Source organism: Capra hircus, unplaced genomic scaffold, assembly GCF_001704415.2.
Source record: "Capra hircus breed San Clemente unplaced genomic scaffold, ASM170441v1, whole genome shotgun sequence".
Classification (NCBI taxonomy): Eukaryota; Metazoa; Chordata; class Mammalia; order Artiodactyla; family Bovidae; genus Capra; species Capra hircus.
Window position 1 is genome coordinate 7,125 of NW_017189715.1, and position 20,588 is coordinate 27,712.

At 42.6% G+C, this 20,588-nt stretch overlaps 1 protein-coding gene across 1 annotated transcript; it reads right to left on the bottom strand.

Annotated features, from left to right (window-relative positions):
- Nucleotides 1-1,404: 1,404 nt before the first annotated feature.
- On the bottom strand, nucleotides 1,405-18,941 carry LOC102189946 (CD48 antigen-like; the record flags this gene model as incomplete). Its single annotated transcript, XM_018044694.1, has 3 exons — nucleotides 1,405-2,575; nucleotides 11,888-12,183; nucleotides 18,905-18,941. Coding segments are annotated over 3 exons (377 nt in total), but the record flags the coding sequence as incomplete, so codon positions are not given.
- Between the last annotated feature and the right edge of the window lie 1,647 nt (nucleotides 18,942-20,588).

The window sequence follows — 20,588 nt, forward strand, 5'->3', positions numbered from 1 at the left end:
ACTTCCCGACCCAGGGATCCAACCCGGGTCTCCTGCCTTCCAGGCAGATGCTTTAACCTCTGAGTCACCAGGGAAGCATGTACACAATATTAAACTCTGATTTTCTCCTGTTAGCTGATCTCATGTCAGGTTAATTCTTACACCAGTCAGAGATCCTAGAAGGGCGGAAAAAATTTTCTTCCTCCCCCAAAGCCAGTCATAAGCCAGGTCAAATGTCCTGCCACCCTGAGAGGCCTTGCGTGAGTAGCCACCAGGATTTCCTTTGAGTATGGCTATCTCATCTGCCTCAAAGTCACATACTATCATAATTTTAAAACGTTATATTTGTTTCCCGTGCCCAAACTCACTTTTACTCATTTTTGCCACAGTAGTGAGCATTAAAGCACCTTTAATGAAAAAGGCTTAAGTATTTATTAGGGGGAATAGCGAGAAAGGCAATAGCTTAGCTCTCAGTTCTCAGCTGACCTCGGAAGACAGGTAGTGGAGGGCTGGACAAGTGTAACAGGAAAAGGAAAGTTGCCACACAAGGGGATAGAACACAACCATGGCAGAACGAACTTAGCGTTTAATCAGATGTTCCAGGGTTTCCCTGCTACTGAGGCCTCTGCTCAGACTCCCACTCAGCAACCCTAGACAGAGCCATCCTTCCCAAGTTTCCTTTCCCACAATTTTGATTTCTCTCTGGAGCAATGACATTATTTACTTTTGCTCATGAAACAACCCCTTGCATAGACAGAGGTCTCAAAGAAGGCCTCAAGGATCACGGCATCCCGGAGCCTACAGTGTGGCAGCTGCCCTTGCGGCCTTCCGTTCTTTGTAATGCAAAGAGACTTCACAGATGACGCACCATGGCACGAAATGGGAGAGGACTACTCCATCTCACCAAAGTTCTATTTGTGTTGCTTCCGCTTGAGAAAAGAGATGGAGCCTGATTTTCCAAAGCTTAAGGAAGACTCCCCAACCCCGCTGCCAGGATGAAAATCCTTGCTGCCTGGAGCCACTACTCCACTTCAGGTGGAGACACGCCCGTATTCCCTTTTCCATCTCACTGGGCCTCCAGTGCACAGTTACAGGCAGACAATCTGTGGAAAGTACCTTGTATGCTGGTTGCCAGGAACAAGACAGGCAGCAGTAGAATTTCCAGAGTCAGAGACCACTCGCGCCTTCTGGAGCACATGCTCCTCTTCTCCAGAATTTTAAGGGGACTCTGGACACAGACCAGAGCCAAGCCAGAAAGAGACCAAAGATACTTTTAATTCACGGCTTAAGGTTAGAACTCTCCAACCAGCAACTCATAGGTGGGGTTGCGGAAAAAAACAGGAAGCCCCATCCGTTCCGTTTTTTTTTTTTAAATTAACCACTAAGAAACTAAGAACAGACTTGTGGTTATGGGGGCAGAGGGAGAGGGTGGGACGAATTGAGAGAGTAGCCCTTTAACAACCATCACCATATGTGAAACTAGAGAGTTGGTGGAAATTTCTAGTGTGACGCAGGGCACAAATGACAAACTAGAGGGGTGGGATGGGGTGAGAGGTGGGAGGGAGGTCCGTGAGGGTGAGAATATACGTATACCTATAGCGGGGTGTTGTTGATATATGGCAGAAATGAACTCAATGTTTTAAAGCAATTATCCTTCAATTTGAATCAATAAATTTGAATTAAAAAAACAATTTTGTTTGAATGTGTGTTAGTTCTCTTTTCTGGTGAGAGGATCCATAGATTCTACTGGTTTCCAGAGGGATTGGTACTCAGAAAATGTTAAAGACCCCTGAGAGTGAATATCTGCCTTTGCTTTCCCAGACAGGAAACACACTGATTAACCAGAGTACCCACCTTAGGGGATTTCTGACCTGAGCCAACTCTAAATCATGTGAGGAGTAGAAAGTAGATCATGTGTGGCATAGGCTGAGAGCACAAAATGTGGAAAATCAGATCTACACAGTTTGAGTATTGGTCTCCCCCCTCCACCCCCAAGCTCTTCCTCCCTTTTGGGTAAGTTCACTATTTAAACCTTTACATTGGCCTACTCACTGAACATCAGTATGATTATTATTAACCTATATTCAAGTATTTTATTACTAACCTATTATCACAGGTTATTTCACCCAAATGAATGTATTCTGCACCCTTGGGTCTAAGAGTTTCAGGCCCATCCCTCTTGAATCAAAATGAATTATTCACCCACCCAGGACCCTTTGAAGACCCATAGGAAAGTCACAGTCCCTGATGTACCATATTTGTAGCAGTTTCAGACTGGGGACATTTTTGATTTTCACCATGGAGATGACCAATAAAAACCACTCTCCTCAATCTGTGAGCTCCTGTCTTGGAAGTAGTTACCCTCCCAGAAAGATCAGCATGGGGAAATGGAGTCAGCTCACTACCTGAAACTGCATATGACACCCTATTTACCTGATCATATTGGAGCCCTGTGAGGTGAGGAAAACAGAGATTACTACTTGTATTTGATAACTGAAACTCAGCGTCAGATTTGCCTGAGGTCATGTGCAGCTCCAGTCAACCCGTCTTCTTCACTCAGCTCTTCCCTTCCTGCGAGCTACAGTCAATCCTTGGACTAGAAGAAAAGATGAGACTGAAGTAGAATGAACAAATCAAAGTGAGATTAACTAAGGAAGACTTTAAAGCAAACCATGAGAAAGAAGCCGAGCAGGAGTATTCTTTACCACTGATGCACCGGGGAAGCCATCTGAGAAGGAGTAGGGCAAACGACAGATCAAGGTAAGGGACAGAAGTGAACCGTGCGTGGGCTTTGCTCGGACTTTGGCTCCTCTGGGGATTTTGCAAAAGGGCTGTTGTCCAGTGTTTTGGTGAAGCATTTGAGATCTGAACCAGCAGAGAATAGAAAAATCTATTCCCAACCACCTAGGATGAAAGGTGGGATCTCCCTGTTGGCACTAGTGATAAAGAACCCACCTGCCAATGCAGGAGACACAAGATACGTGGGTTTGATCCCTGGGTTGGGAAGATCCCCTGTAGGAGAGCATGGAAACTCAACTCCAGTATTCTTGCCTGGAGAATCTTACGGACAGAGGAGCCTGGCAGGCTACAGTTCATGGGATCGCACAGAGTGGGACACGACTGAAGTGACTTAGAGCACACCCATGCAGGATGAAAGTGAAAGGAAATGGCAACCCACTCCAGTGTTCTTGCCTGGAGAACCCCGGGGATGGGGGAGCATGACGGGCTGCCGTCTTTGGGGTCGCACAGAGTCGGACACGACTGAAGCGAGTTAGCAGCAGCGGCAGATGCAGGATGACTTCTTGCTGATTCCAGTAGGGGCAGTACAACGCTGCAGGTGTTCCCTCCTCCCTGTATCTATTGGATATTTCTAGAGCTACAAGTGAGGATGTAGCAATAAAAGCTTCTCTCTTATCTCCTTTAAGCAGCTTGCAATCTCATGAAGGAACCAGACAAAGAAGAAAAGCATTACAATGTGGTTGTGAAACTACGGGGTCACTTAGAAAGACTACAGAAATACAAACTATGTTATGAGAGGAGGCTACTGGGGGATGAGTGAATAGCTGCAACTCCTTTTAAGAATGATGAAAGCATGTTATATAAGGAAGATGAGCATGGGTAATATCTGAGAAACCAGAGAACTTGGCTATTTCAGGAAATGGAGGATATTTTAATGAGGCTGAAATAAAAGGAAAGAAAAACAGGTCTATAGTGTTAAGGTTTTAGCATGCATACATTAGGAGCTTGGATTTTATCCTGAAGCCTTTCAAGGAGATGTAAAGAAAGGATTTGGGGCATAGAAGTGTTCTACTTCAATTCACAGGTTAGAAAGAAATCTGAAGAAGAGGAGAATGAGACTACAAGCAAGGAGGTATTCCAAGGGTATTGGAAGAATTCATCTACCATTAAAGAAGGCCTGAGCTGCAGGGTGCGGCAGATGAAGAGAAGTCAGATTCAGCAAAGCTTGATTTTTTTATATGCAGGTTGACAGAGAGGGAGAAGATAGAGTCTGGTTGCTGGCTTGAGTGATCAACCCAAGATAGGAGAAGGGATAAACTGGAACACGAGAAATGGTAAGTTCAGTGTGGGATATGTTACGATTAAGATGCCTAAGACAGAGTTGAATATTTGGATGTGGGGCTCAAGAGAGCGATCTGAGCTACCTACCAAGTACATGATTATGCAGCACATAAATTGTGGTTGAGGTCAGACCATGTGCTAGAAGGATCTCTCTCAGAGTACGTAAAGTGAAAAGGGGGTTGAGGGTTGAGGAGGGGCATCCCCTGTGGCTTCTTCATGCCAGCCACCATGTCAGAAATACCATAGGCTATATGGCTTAAAGGACATACATTTACTTCTCACAGATCAGGAGGCTGGGAAGCATACGATCAGGGCACCAACAGACTCAGAGTCTAGCAAGAGTCCACTTACTGATGCAGAGATGAGCATCTTCACACTGGAAGATGTCCACTGTCCTTACATGGCAGAAGAGAAGAGGGAGCTCTCTGAGAGCTCTCTTTGTAAAAACTCTTAATCTACAGTGTGGCCAAGATAGCATAGTAGGAAGACCTTGAGCTCATGGGTATATCAAAAGTAGAACTATTTACCTCTTTACTATTGGCCTCTTTAGACAGATTTATTCTTAAGTAGTTTATTATCTTTGTTGCCATGGTGAATGGGATTGTTTCTTTAATTTTTCTTGTTGATTTTTCATTGTAGTGTATAGAAATGCAAGAGATTTCTGTGTATTAATTTTATACCCTGCAAATTTACTGTATTCATTGATTAGCTCTAGTACTTTTCTGATGGCATCTTTAGGGTTTTATATGTATAGTATCACGTCATCTGCAAACGGTGAGAGTTTTTATTTCTCTTTTCCAATCTCGATTTTATTTCTTTTCCTTTTCTGATTGCTGTGCCTAGGATTTCTAAAACTCTGTTGAATAGTCGTGGTTACAGTGGGTACCTTGTCTTGTTCCAGATTTTAAATGAAATGCTTTAGGTTTTTCACCATTGGGAATAATGCTTGCTGTAGGTTTGTCACATATGGTCTTTCTTCTGTTGAGGTATGCTCCTTCTGTGCCTGCTTCTGGAGAATGTTCATCTTAAATGACTGTTGAAGTTTGTCAAAGGCTTTCTCTGCGTCTACTGAGATTATCATATGGAAATTATCTTTCAATTGGTTAATATGGTATATCACATTGATTGATTTCCATATATTGAAGAATCTTTGCATCCCTGGGATAAAACTGACTTGATTATGATATGTAACTCTTTTTATGTTGTGTTGGATTCTGATTTCCAAACTTTTGTTGGGGATTTGTGCATCTATGTTCATCAGTGATATTGTTCTGTAATTTTCTATTCTTGTGGCATCTTTGGTTTTGGTATCAGTGTGATGGTGGCCTCATAGAATGGATTAGGGCGTTTTCCTTCCTCTGCAATGTTCCTGAAGAGTTTGAGCACAAAACCTGTTAGGTCTTTTGGTAGAATTTGCCTGAAGCCATCTGGCCCTGGGCTTTTGTTTTTTGAAAGACTTTTATTATAGTTTCAATTTCCATGTTTGTGATTGGTCTGTTCATATTTTCTATTTCTTCCTGGTTCAGTTTTTGAAGGTTACACTTTTCTAAGAATCTGTCCATTTCTGCCAGTTTCTCTATTTTATTACTATATAATTTCTCATAAGAGTCTTATGATCTTTTATCTTCGTTTACTAGTTGCTTTAGGTGTGAAGTTAGGTTCTTTAGTTGTTGTGTCTCCTGTTTCTTGAGGCAGGCTTGTATGGTTGTTAACTTCCCTCTTAGCGTTGCTTTTACTCATCCCACAGGTTTTGAGTGGTCATGTTTTCATTGTCATTTGTTTCTAGGCATATTTTCATTCCCTTTTTGATTTCTTCAGTGATCTGTTGGTTATTCAGAATTGTATGGTTTAGGCTCCGTGTGTTTGTGTATTTTTTACAGGTTTTTTTTTTTTTTTTCCTGTAGTTGGTATCTAATCTTATAAATACCATTGTGGTCAGAAATGATGAGTGAAATGATTTCGATTTTTTTAAATTTACCAAGATGTGATAAACCCTGGAGAATGTTCCAAATGCACTTGAGAAAGAAAGGAAATCTATCATTTTGGGGTTAAGTGCCCTATAGATACTACCAGGTCTAACTGGTTTAATGTATAATTTAAAGCTTGTGCTTATTAATTTTCTGTCTGGCTGATCTGTCCATTGGTGTGAGTGGGGTGTTAAAGTCCCCTACTATTATTGTGTTACTATCAATTTCCATTTTAATAGTTGTTTTTGCTGCTGCTGCTACTAAGTTGCTTCAGTCGTGTCCGACTCTGTGCGACCCCATAGACAGAAGCCCACCAGGCTCCCCCATCCCCGGGATTCTCTAGGCAAGAACACTGGAGTGGGTTGTCTTTTCCTTCTCCAATGCATGAAAGTGAAAAGTAAAAGGGAAGTCGCACAGTCATGTCCGACTCTTTGTGACCCCATGGACTGCAGCCACCAGGCTCCTCCATCCATGGGATTTTCCAGGCAAGAGTCCTGGAGTGGGGTGTCATTGCCTTCTCCGTAATAGTTGTTAGCATTTGCCTTATATATTGAGGTGCTCGTATGTTGGGTGCATATATACTTATAATTGTTATATCTTCTTCTTGGATTGATCCCTTGATCATTTTGTAGTGTTCTCTGTTGTCTCTTGTATTGGTCTTTATTTAAAGTCTATTTTATCTGATGTGAGTAGCCCTCCCATTTTCTTTTGATTTCCATTTGCATGGAGTATCTTTTTCCAACCCCTCACTTTCAGTTTTTATGTGTTCCTAGGTCCGAGGTGGGTCTCTTATTGACAGTATATATAGCTCAGTTCAGTTCAGTTCAGTCACTCAATTGTGTCTGACTAAGACTCCAAGGACTAAAGCACACCAGGCTTCCCCGTCCTTCACCAACTGCCAGAGTTTCCTCAAACTCATGTCCATTGAGTTGGTGATGCCATCCAACCATCTCATCCTCTGTCATTCCCTTCTCCTTCTGCCTTCAATCTTTCCCAGCATTAGGGTCTTTTCCAGTGACTCAGTTCTTCATATCAGGTGGCCAAAATATTGGAGTTTCAGCTTCAGCATTAGTCCTTCCAATGAATATTCAGGACTGATTTCCTTTTGGATTGACTGATTGGATCTCCTTTCAGTCCAAGGGACTCTCAAGAGTCTTCTCCAGCACCGCAGTTCAAAAGCATCAATTCTTTGGTGCTCAGCTTTCTTTACAGTCCAACTCTCACATCCATACATGACTACTGTGAAAACCATAGCTTATAGATTTTTTTTCTTTCATCACTTTAATTATATCCTGCTACTCTCTTCAGGACTAGAGTTTCTGTTGAAAAATCAGCTACTGGCCTCTTGGGGATCCCTGTGTATGTTATTTGTTGTTTTCACTTGCTGCTTTTAATATTTGCTCTTTGTGTTTAATTTTTGTTCATTTGATTAATATGTGTCTTGACGTATTTCTCCTTGGGAGAAATCCTGTGTGGGATTCTCTGGTCTTCCTGGACTTGGGTGGCTATTTCCTTTCCCATTTTAGGGAAGCTTTTGACTATAATCTTCTCAAATATCTTCTCATACCTTTTCATTTTGTCCTCTTCTTCTGGGACCCCTGTGATTCAAATGTTGGGCCACATACTGTTGTCCCAGAGGTCTCTGAGACTGTCCTGCTGCTGCTGCGTCGCTTTTATCATGTCCGACTCTGTGTGACCCCAGAGACGGCAGCCCACTAGGCTCCCCTGTCCCTAGGATTCTCCAGGCAAGAACACTGGAGTGGGTTGCCATTTCCTTCTCCAATGCGTCAAAGTGAAAAGTGAAAGTGAAGTCGCTCAGTCTTGTCTGACTCTTAGCAACCCCATGGACTGCAGCCCACCAAGCTCCTCCGTCCATGGGATTATGCAGGCAAGAGTACTGGAGTGGGTTGCCATTGCCTTCTCCATGAGACTGTCCTCATTTCTTTTTATCCTGTTTTCTGCATGTTGCTCTGTTGCAGCTGTTTTTGCTATTCTATCTTCCAGCTCACTTCTCTAATCTACTGCTTCTCTCATTCTGCTATTGGTTCCCTCTAATGTTTTCACCTCAGTTATTGTGTTCATTGCTGATTGTCTGTTCTTTAAATCTTCTGGGTCCTTGGTAAACATTTCTTGTATCTTCTCAATCTGTGTCTCCAACCTGTTTATGTGTGCCTCTATTTTATTTCCACGATTTTAGGTCATCTTTACTATTATTATTCTGGATTTATTTTCATGTAGACTGCTTATTTCTTCATTTGTTTGGTCTTTTGGCTTTTCACCATGTCCCTTCAGCTGCTGCATGCTTCTATGTCATTTCATATGGCTTACTTTACTGTGTTTGAGGATCTCCTGGCTACAGGTTGGAAGTTGTGGTTCCTTTTAATTGTGCTGTCTTCCCGCTGCCTCTTGGGGGTAGCTGTGATTCCTGGTGCCTAATGAAGTTTCCCTGATAGGGGGACTTGTGTCTGTGTTCTGGTGGATGGAGTTGGATCTTGTCTCTCTGAAAGGTAGTGCTGTGTCCAGTAGTGTGTTTTGGGGTGTCTATGAGCTTGGTATGTTTGGGGGCAGCCTTTCTGCAAATGGGCAGGTTTGTGCTCCTACTTTGCTAAAGATTTGGCATGAGGCATCTGGAACTAGAGCTTGCAGGCCTTTGAGTGGGGCTTGGTCTTAGTTTTGATACAGAGACTTTTGAGAGGGCTCTCACTTATTAATATTCCATGGTGTTGGGAGTTCTCTGGTGGTCCAAAGTCCTGAACTTGGGTATCCAACCTCTGAGGTGCAGGCCCATCCACTTACTGTAGCACCAAGATTTCACAGGCCATACAACACAGAACACAACATCCCAAGACTAATGGTGAAACAACAGTCAACAGCCAAGAACACCCAAAGAGACACACACTTACAAAGAGAAGAGAGAAGAAGGAGAAAATAAAAGAAGTCAAAAAAGAAGAGAGCAATCAAGCCAATAATCAAGCTCCTAAGTGAAAATGAATACTAAAAATTAGACTCTCAAAAATACAAAATAAAAAACATGGAAAAAATTGCAGTGTAACTAAGCAGTACTAAGGAGTAGAAATAGGAAAATAAAATTAATTTTTTTAAAAATGAGGTGTGTTTTACAAAAGAAAAAGTAAGTTATAAAAAATAAAAATTAAAGGAGTAATAAAGAACATTATTAGAACAATATAAAAAATGGGGAGGAAAATATATAGAATGGTAGTGATAAGAATATCCATGTGATTCCTCTGTTTTCCTGCTCCAGTCAATTTGCCTACTGAGAAAGTCCTCCAGTATTTCTAGGAACATCTGTGGACCTGCTGTGGGCAGTGTGGCGTTAGTTCAGAATAGATCTTGCCTTGCTCTAGCTTGTATTTGCTCTAAAATTCTATGTGTGTGCATGCATGCTAAGTTGCTTCAGTTGTGTCTGACTCTTCGCAACCATATGTACTGTAGTCTGCCAGGCTCCTCTGTCCATGGGATTCTCCAGGTAAGAACATTGGAGTGGGTTGCCATGCCCTCTATAGAGAAAGAGCAAATGAGCCAAGATGGCATGGTCAGGCTTTCTTTTGCTGGGTGTGACGCAGGCATGTTGAAGGTCACAGCATCATCACTGCTTTCATCCTGCGGGCAGATGGGTTGAGATGTTTCCCATCATCTGCTCCTTCCTTGACTAGGATACTTTACCTGAAATCCTCTGAGGTCTTTTCCTTCTGGTTAAGGGTAAAACACCTGCAGAATCAATGCAGCTCAGAAGTCATAGGATTAAAATGTAGCAGAGAATTGACCCAATCAGAGCTGACTTCTGTGTTGTATGTCTGTGAGGGGCGATGGAAGCTCTACCAATCTGACCTCCTGAACTCTAGATCCATCTCCTCCATGAAACATTATCACATTGCTGGACTCCTCTTGCATACTTTACATGAGCAATCTTCATATGCTTATTCATTTCCTGTGGTCTGGCCTCAAGTCTTATGAACCTTCTGCATTTCCCATAGTAAGCAGCCTAGCCCTAAGCATTCCAGAGCCAGATGGAGCAGTCTGGTTCCAAGATGCCCCTTTGAGCTTTAGAAATTCCGGAGCTGGGGAGAAGGATGATCCTTCCACTAATGGCATCCTCAGAGCCTTATCCAGAGGCAAGCGTACTTAAGCCACGTAGGCTTATGGCTTGTAGGATACTCAGAAATTTTGCAAGTTGGTTGTAAAATGAAACTGATAGCAGTTTACAGTTGGCTGTGATGGGAATATTTGCCACAAAATCTGGTAAGTGATGTATATTTCAGACCTTTTTTTTAAAATCACTGTAGGAACCTTTGAATATTTCCTGTTGCTAGTACATCTTGCAATTTTAGGACATATGATATGGAGGAAGTGAGCAAGAAGGCGACTCTAGCCTCTTATACCAGGGGCCATCATGACCCATGTTAGTGGGACATGAATATATACAATATTCTTCATTCTTTGTAGCATTTTAGCATTTTTAAGGCTCCTCACCAGACACAAGACCTTCTGGCACATTTTTTTGTTATAATTTTATTATTTTTGACTGCACCATGCAGCGTGTGGGGTCTTTGTTCCCCAACCATGAATTGAACTCAACACGCCCCCTGCAGTGGAAGGGTAGATTCTTAACCACTGGACCACAAGGCAGGTTCCAGCATTGTAAAAGTGTTTTCACTTTCATTATCTACTTTGATTCTCATAACATCCTAAAAAGATATAATTATCCTCACAATATGATGAGGAACTCAAGTCTCTGAGGGGCACATCTCCCTTGGATGTCTGCCCAGCCCTCCTCCTCTCATAATTGACAATCTCCCCAAGAACCAAGTTTCTGCCTTATAAGCTGAGTCCTTGGACCCTAAGAGTTTAAATCACATCCCTGAACCAAGATGGGCTAGTCAATTTCTCTCTCTTGAGAATTTAAACTAAGAGACATGAAAGCCTAGACTCAGAGAGATAGACTGTACTGGCAGGGACCCACTTTCACCTGAAAGATTCCAGTGGCTAGAGGCTCTGGACTGAGCCAGGCTCTCATTCTTCCTCCTCTTCAATCCTTTTCAACTCTTCTAAACTTCTTTCATTGCTTTAAGAAGTCATAGCTTAAAAAAAAATGTCTCCTTTTTTGCTAAAGGTATATCAAGTTGGTGTCCATTACTTGCCATCAACAGAATATTACCTAATGGGACAGAGATGTCAAGATCTTTCGCCAAGGTCACACAGCCAGTAAGTGTGGTCCAGTGGGTAACAATCTGCCTGCCAATGGGGAAATGGGTTCCATCCCTGGTCTGGAAAGATCCCACATACTGCCAAGCAACTAAGCCCATGCATTACAACTACTGAAGCCCACACATCCTAGGGCCAGCAAGCTGCAGCTACTAAAGCCCACATGCCTAGAACCCATGCTCCACAACCAGAGACTCCACCACAATGAGAAGCCCATGCACCGCAACAAAGAGTAACCCCCACTTGCCACAATGCAAGAAAGTCTGCGTGGAGAAAGGAAGACCCAGTACAACCAAAAAATCAATTGAAAAAGAAGAAGAACTCAGAACTTATTTGGATTGACCACAAGAGAACATGAAGAGAACAGAGAGGAAACCATCTTTGTTGTCTCCTTCCTCTTCAAATCTTAGACTCTGTAATGTCAGAAGAGGTTTCAAATGTCCCAAAGTTATCTACTTTGGGGTCTGCTGGCCCAGACTCACTTCCAAGTGGAACTGGCTCCAGGAGAAATGGATTAAGCCTGTCCTGAGGTTTTCTCTCCCCCTCCCATGGAGAGTCCCCAGAATCACCAGGAAGTTTCCCAGTGATCTTTCTGGGGCCCCAGAGTTGGGACTAGCCCTTTGATTACCCTAACTTACCAAGCACCATCAGAGAGATCTTGTATTCCTCCTCGTGTCCACTGTCCTTCAGCACCCTCAGGAGGTAAGTACTGCTGTCTTCCTTCTGGACCTTGCGGATGTGCAGTGTGCCACTTTGAGAATCAAGCGTGGCCCTGTCCTTAAATTTAGTATCGAAGTACTTAGTAGGCTCACCAGATTCCCACTCTACAATCTTCTGGTCAGTAGTATAAAACCAGGTGAGTGATTTGTGGTTCTTAGGCAGATTGGAGATTTGTAGACTCACATTGTCCCGGGGGTTGCATATTTTGAATAGCCTGCCAATGAAAGTCAGAATGAGTGAGATCCATTTTAGAGAAAGCTGAACTGCCCAGTAGCCCAAAGCCTGGGCTGACGGAACAAGGAAGAAGGGAGAGAGTTTTGCTTGGGAGGAGAGAGTATGATCTTTATCAGAGGACCTGACCCCTGATCAGGAATTCAGTGAAAGTGAGTGCTTGAGAGTCTTCCCTGGTGGCTCAGATGGTAAAGCATCTGCCAGTAATGCGGGAGACCTGGGTTCAATCCCTGGGTTGGGAAGATCTCCTGGAGAAGGAAATGGCAACCCATTCCAGTACTCTTGCCTGGAAAATCCCACGGACGGAGGAGCCTGGTAGGCTACAGTCCATGGGGTGGCAAAGAATCGGACACGACTGAGCGATCTCACTTTCACTTTCGCTTTCACTTTTGCACTTTAGAGCTTGAGAAGTGGGCATGGGGATAGGCAATGTGCTTATAATCCATCTAATTCTACCAGAGATGATAAAGAAAAGGGACACTGAGCTAGCCCTGCCTCCCTTCCTTATTCTCATACCAGGACATTTTCAAATCAAATGATAAGTTACCTTTCCCCTCTGTGCTTGTGCTCTCTGTGACTCGGTTTAGTTCTCTAGCAGTGGCTTCCCAGTTGGCATTAGTGGCAGCTAGAATACGCCTGCCAATGCAGCAGACACAAGAGACACGGGTTCGATCCCTGGGTTGGGAAGGTCCCCTGGAATAGGAAATGGCAAACCATTCCAATATTCTTGTCCGGAAACTTCCATGGACAGAGGAGCCTGGCGGGTCCATGGGGCTGCAAAGAGTCAGACACGGCTGAGCAACTGAGCACACACAGCACTAGGCAAGAAGTAAAGGAGACACAAGGTTTGAAATGAAGGGGAACAAGAGTTATTCAGTGACAAAGTATTATAGAAGAGTGAGCATTTTATTAACAAAAAGATTGTGCTATTTTTTCTGGCTTTTGTGATCTTTGTATTGTTCAGGTTTTAAAAACTTGCCACACATTTGGACTTCTTTTCTCACTCTAACTAGACTTATTTTCGTTCCTATTTGCATTTACAGTTCTTTTCTTTTTCTCCTGAGAGCACCCCAAATTGTATAAGCCTCAGTTCTTAAAGACCTGGTTTCATGAAGGCAAGAAGTAAAGGATAAATGACCCATTCAAAAAATGGGCCAAAGAACTAAATAGACATTTCTCCAAAGAAGACATATGGATGGCTAACAAACACATGAAAAGATGCTCAACATCACTCATTATTAGAGAAATGCAAATCAAAACCACAATGAGGTACCACTTCACACCAGTCAGAATGGCTGCAATCCAAAAATCTGCAAGCAATAAATGCTGGAGAGGGTGTGGAGAAAAGGGAACCCTCCTACACTGTTGGTGGGAATGCAAACTAGTACAGCCACTATGGAGAACAGTCTGGAGATTCCTGAAAAAATTGCAAATAGAACTACCTTATGACCCAGCAATCCCACTGCTGGGCATACACACCGAGGAAACCAGAATTGAAAGAGACACATGTACCCCAATGTTCATCACAGCACTGTTTATAATAGCCAGGACATGGAAACAACCTCGATGTCCATCAGCAGGTGAATGGATAAGAAAGCTGTGGTACATATACACAATGGAGTATTACTCAGCCGTTAAAAAGAATTCATTTGAATCAGTTCTGATGAGATGGATGAAACTGGAGCCGATTATACAGAGTGAAGTAAGCCAGAAAGAAAAACACCAATACAGTATACTAACACAATATATGGAATTTAGAGAGATGCAATGACGACCCTGTATGCAAGACAGGAAAAAAGACACAGATGGATATAATGGACTTTTGGACTCAGAGGGAGAGGGAGAGGGTGGGATGATTTGGGAGAATGGCATTCTAACATGTATACTGTCATGTAAGAATTGAATTGCCAGTCTATGTCTGACGCAGGATACAGCATGCTTGGGGCTGGTGCATGGGGATGACCCAGAGAGATGTTATGGGGAGGGAGATGGAAGGGGGGTTCATGTTTGGGAAAGCATTTAAGAATTAAAGATTTTAAAATTTAAAAAATAAAAAACCAAAAGCATTAAAAAAAGAAAAAGAAAAGGATGATAGCCAGAATATAAAGATGAAGGGAGGTCTGCTGACTCTTGTAAATGAGAGAAATCTCTGTATAAATGTACAGACTGAGAAAGAGCAGTGAGTGCTGAGTCGCTTCAGTCATGTCTGATTCTTTGCAGCCCTTTGGACTGGAGCCCACCAGGCCCTTCTGTCCATGGGGGTTCTCCAGGCAAGAATATTGGAGTTGACATGCTCTTCTTTAGGAGATCTTGCCAACCCACGGATAGAACCCGTGTCTCTTATGTCTCCTGCACTGAGAAATAGCCGTAGGAAGAAGCTAATAGAGGAAAGTGGAAATAAATCTCTATCACTCTTACCTCAAATACTGTTACACAAAACCTCACATTGCTCAGCATTGTATCTACACCTATATTTTGGGTTGGCCAAAAAGTTCATTTGGGTTTTCCCATAGGCTGTTACTTTCCACATGTCTATCATTTACAAAAACATTCTTTTGAATAAAGATTAAAAATACCTATGGCCCCAGGTCTTTCAAGTTCCTCGTCATTAATCCTTCCGACTATCCATTGAACAGTTAGTTATGGAGCATTTAACCTATGCCTGTTGCATTCAGAGACACACTTAGGCATCAATTTCCGCAGTGCTTCTGATTGGTCCATCCCATACTCTATAATCTCTGTGACATAATCAGTCAGTCCAAACGACAATATTTGAACAATGACTACATGCCAGGTCATGTGCCAGGCTCCAACACCAGCAATGTAGACAGAGTCTCTCACCTCTTAGACCATACAGCCTCTTCAGGAGCATACATTCTCTTTAGGATTCCTAAATTATTGGACACATATTCTAGACTTGTTCTCATTCCATTGCTTGTTTCCATGTGAGTTAATAAAAGCGGTGATAATGGGCAGCCTAGGTCAGTGTTTTTCAGCCTTGGCACTATTGACATTTTGGGCCAGGAAATCCTTTTGCAGAGATGTCTTTGTGTATTGTAAGATGTGTAGTGGCTTCCCTGGCCTCAGCTCACTAGATGCCAGTAACATCATTCCAGTTGGGATCTTCAAACATGTCTCTAGACAATGCCAAATACTCCCCGGGAGACAAAAATCTTACCTCCTTCATTCTGGTTGAAAACTGTTGGCTTAGGCATCCTTGGTAGACTCTCCATCAAGTCTCAAAAATATGCTGAAGAATATAGCACAACCCACAAGTAACCACTTTATTTCTAAGGAGGAAGTCACTGCCATCTACCAGGATGGCTTTTTTTTTTTTTCTCATTATGCATACATGGTAAAGGAAGGGGGAAGGACAGCTGCAACATCCTGTTTATGCCTATATGTTAAAACTCAGATCATATTAAAGTGATCCATTTAATACCTGTTACTTTCCTTTACCACCAGACTAGAAGCTTCCTAAGGACAGAAAATGAATCTTATAAATGAAAGTCATTTCCATTGTAGAATGGTAGTTAAGAACATGGGCTCAGGAATTAGGCTATTCAAATCCTGACCCTGTCACTTATTAGCTGTGTAACTATGAACATTTTACCTGACCTCTCTGCCTTCATTTTAGTTTATCTTACAGAGTGTGTGATGATGAAGTTCATGTATCAAGATTACTGAGTTAAAGGATGCCCAGATAGCTTGTAATACACTCTTTCTGGATGGTCTGTAAGGTTTTTTTCAGGAGAGATTAGCATTTGAATTGGTAATTCAAATTTGACTGGGTAGAGAAGATCACCCTCACCAATGTGGGTAAGCATCATCCAACTAGCTGAGGCCCAGAATTGGACAAAAAGGAAAGAATAAAAGCATATTTCTGTCTACTGTGAGTTGGGGTATTCCATCTTCTTCTATCCTTGAGCATCAGTGCCCCTGGTCCTTGGACCTTAGGACTTGAACTACAGCTTAGACCACTGGCTTCCCTGAAGCCTCTTTGTGGAAGGATGAATGAAGTTGAGTCTACTGAGAATGAAGATTACAGAGTGTAGAAACTCAAATTGTGAGTCTATGTAGTCTCAGATCTGTGGATTTCTACTGAAACTACACAAGGAACTTTCTTGGCCTTCATCTTACCGGTGGCAGATCATGGGACTTCTCCAGAGAAGTACAGAATATGGGTTATGCTTCCATAACTATGTGTGTGTGCTAAGTCACTTCAGTCATGTCTGACTCTGTGTGTCCTCATGGACTGTAGCCCCCCAGGCTCCTCTGTCCCTGTCTATTCTCCAGGCAAGAATACTCGAGTGGATTGCCATTCCCTTCTCCAGGGTAATTTCCTGACCCAGGGATCAAACTGACATCTCTTACCTCTAACGTGCTATGGCAGGCGAGTTCTTTACCACTAGCGCCACCTGGGAAACTGTATGAGACTGATTCTATATATATATATCCCATTGATTCTTTTTCCCTAAATAATCCGGACAAAGAGTAACACAAATAAAATGCTTAGAATATAATTTGATTAATTCAAATAATCAATACACATAAAATACTTGGTATAATACTTGGAAGATTCAGTTCAGTTCAGTTCAGTTCAGTCACTCAGTTGTATCCAACTCTTTGTGACCCCATGAATCGCAGCACACCAGACCTCCCTGTCTGTCACCAACTCCCGGAGTTTACTCAGACTCATGTCCATCGAGTCGGTGATGCCATCCAGCTGTCTCATCCTCTGTCATCCCCTTCTCCTCCTGCCCCCTATCCCTCCCAGCATCAGGGTCTTTTCCAATGAGTCAGCTCTTTGCATGAGGTGGCCACGGTACTGGAGTTTCAGCTTCAGCATCATTCCTTCCAAAGAAATCCCAGGGCTGATCTTCAGAATGGACTGGTTGGATCTCCCTACAGTCCAAGGGACTCTCAAGAGTCTTCTCCAACACCACAGTTCAAAAGCATCAATTCCTTGGCACTCAGCTTTCTTCACAGTCCACTCTCAATTCCATACATGACCACTGGAAAAACAATAGCCTTGAGTAGATGGGCTAGCCAAGGGCTTCCCTGGTGGTACAAAGATTAAAAGCGCCTGCCTGCAATGTGGGAGACCTGGGTTCGATCCTTGGGTTGGGAAGATACCCTGTAGGAGGAAATGACAACCCACTCCAGTATTCTTGCCTGGAGAATCCCATGGATGGAGGAGCTTGGTGGGCTATAGTCCACGGGTCACAAAGAGTCGGACATGACTGAGCGACTTCATTTTCACTTTGACTAGATGGACCTTTGTTGGCAAAGTAATCTCTCTGCTTTTTAATATGTTATCTATGTTGCTCATAACTTTTGATTAGTAGATAATAAATGTCATGTATTGTTTATTATTATTACCTACATTATTTTTTGAATCCATAAATTCTATACTGTGCATAAATTATTGAGACGTTCTTTTTAAAATTTTTCATATGCTTCAGTTTATTCTGTTTTTTAAAGTTAAATTTATTTAATTAGAGGCTAATTACTTTACAATATTGTATTGGTTCTGCCACACGTCAACATGAATCTGCCACAGTGTACACGTGTTCCCCATCCTGAACCCCCCCTCCAACCTCCCTCCCCATACCATCCCTCCGGTTCATCCCAGTGCACCAGCCCCAAGGATCCTGTGGCATAGCTTATTGACATGTTTAACACCTGCCATTAAACTCATTTTATTGTGCCAAAACAGTGGTAAAATAAGGACTAGAATTTTTTTAGGAACGAATGCCTATCTGTGAATCTGAAAGTATAGAATGTGGTGGAAGGGGGCAAAAAAAAAAAAAAATTGCAGCAACTCCTGCAGAGGCTTTCACCTATAAGCTAGATCTAGTAAACAACATCAGCGTGTGTAAAAAAGAAACAAACCAGGTCTTTGGTTAGGACATGTGATTATAAGAAAGAGTCCCCAGCACCATCATAAGACTAGAGAACTTACCTGAAACTTCCTTGGGCAAAGAAAAATGAGGATGAACTCAATGAGGAATAAAGAATACAGAGCATATAGACTGAAGTTATGATTCAGACTCAGTTATAATATACATTACTTCTCCATGTGAGAATGAAGTCTGCTTCATAATAATAAAACAGGGAACATTTCACACAAAGATGGGCACAATAAAGGACAGAAATGGTATGGACCTAAGAGAAGCAGAAGGTATTGAGAAGAGGTGGCAAGAATACTCAGAAGAACTATACAAAAAGATCTTAATGACCCAGATAACCACAATGGTGTGATCACTCATCTAGAGCCAGAATGCTGGAATGCAGAGTCAAGTGGGCTTAGGAAGCATGACTTAGAACAAAGCTAGTGAAGGCAATAGAATTCCAGCTGAGCTACCCCTCAAAGATGATGCAGTGAAAGTGCTGCACTCAATACGTCAGCAAATTCGGAAAACTCAGCAGTGGCCACTGGACTGGAAAATGTCCGTTTTCATTCCCATCCCAAAGAAAGGCAATGTCAAAGAATGTTTGAACTACTGCACAATTCCACTCATCTCACACAACTTGCAAAATAATGCTCAAAATTCTCCAAGGGAGGCTTCAACAGTGTGTGAACCAAGAGCTTCCAGATATTCAAGCTGGATTTAGAAAAGGCAGAGGAACCGGAGATCAAATTGCCAACATCCTTTGGATCATAGAAAAAGCAAGAGAATTCCAGGAAGGCATCTACTTACGCTTTATTGACAGCACCAAAGACTTTGACTGTGTGGATCACAACAAACTGTGGAAAATTCTTCAAGCGATGGGAATACCAGACCACCATACCTGCTTCCTGAGAAACCTGTATGCAGGTCAAGAAACAAGAGTTAGAACTGGACATGAGACAATGGACTGGTTCAAAATTGAGCAAGGAGTACATCAAGGCTGTATATTGTCACCCTGCTTATTTAACTTCTATGCAGAGTACATCATGCGAAATCCTGGGCTGGATGAAGCCCAAGTAGGAATCAAGATTGCCAGGAGAGATATCAATAACCTCAGATATGCAGATGACACCACCCTTATGGGAGAAAACGAAGAGAAACTGAAGAGCCTCTTGATGAAAGTGAAAGAAGAGAATGAAAAATTTGGCTTAAAACTCAACACTCAAAAGAGTAAGATCATGGCATCTAATCCCATCACTTCGTGGCAATTAGATGGGGAAAAAAATGGAAACAGTGACAGACTTTATTTTTTGGGGCTCCAAAATCATTGCAGATGGTGACTGCAACCATGAAATTAAAAAACGCTTGCTCCTTGGAAGAAAAGCTATGACCAACCTAGACAGCATATTAAAAAGCAGAGACATCACTTTTCCGACAGAGTTCCATCTAGTCAAAGCTATGGATTTTCCAGTAGTCAAGTATGAATGTGAGCGTTGGACCATAAAGAAGGCTGAGTGCCAAATAACTGACTGCTTTTAAATGGTGGTGCTGGAGAAGACTCTTGAGAATCCCTTGGACCACAAGGAGATCAACCCAGTCAATCCTCAAGGAAATCAACTCTGAATATTCATTGGAAGGACTGATGCTGAAGCTGAAACTCCAACACTTTGACCACCTGATGCCAAGAGCTGAATTGTTGGAAAAGACCCTAACGCTGGGAAAGATTGAAGCAGGAAGAGGAGGGGATGACAGAGGATGAGGTGATTGGATGGCATCATTGACTCAAAGGACCATGAGTTTGAGCAAGCTCCAGGAGTTGGTGAAGGACAGGGAAGCCTGGCATACTGCAGTCCATGGGGTCACAAAGAGTCAGACATGACTGAGCGACTGAACTGAACTTACAACATTAAGATCTTGTTTGTCCAGGCTATCCCCAACACGTTCCAAAGAACTTCAAACTAAAGCGTGAGAAGGAGGGGGAAGATATAACAGACACATAGTCACTGAGATTGTGAACGTTTCAAAGGCGAACACCATGTCTTACTCAAATTTGAATCCCCAGAATACTTGGCTCACATTTAGTGTTCAGTATAGAATGGATGGGACAAAATCCATACATAAGTGTTCCCATTCATCTCCTCATAACCTCCAAGTAGTCATATTTTTTATCCCACTTAGCTTCCTTTTGCTTGGGTATGTGTGTGTGTTAGTTGCTCAGTCACGTCTGACTCTTCTCTTTGCAGGCTCTTGGACTGTAACCTGCTAGGCTCTTCTGTCCATGGGATTTTCCAGGCAAGAATACTGGAATGGGTTGCTGTTTTCTCCTCCAGGGGATCTTCTTGACCCAGAGATCAAATCTGTGTCTCCTGCATTGCAGATGGATTCTTTATCACTGGGCCACCTAGGAAGCCCTCCTCTTGCTTACTTCTTAAGATTCGTTTGACCTTTATGAGGAACCACTTGGGTTGGTTTAGAAAATAGAGGTTCTATAACA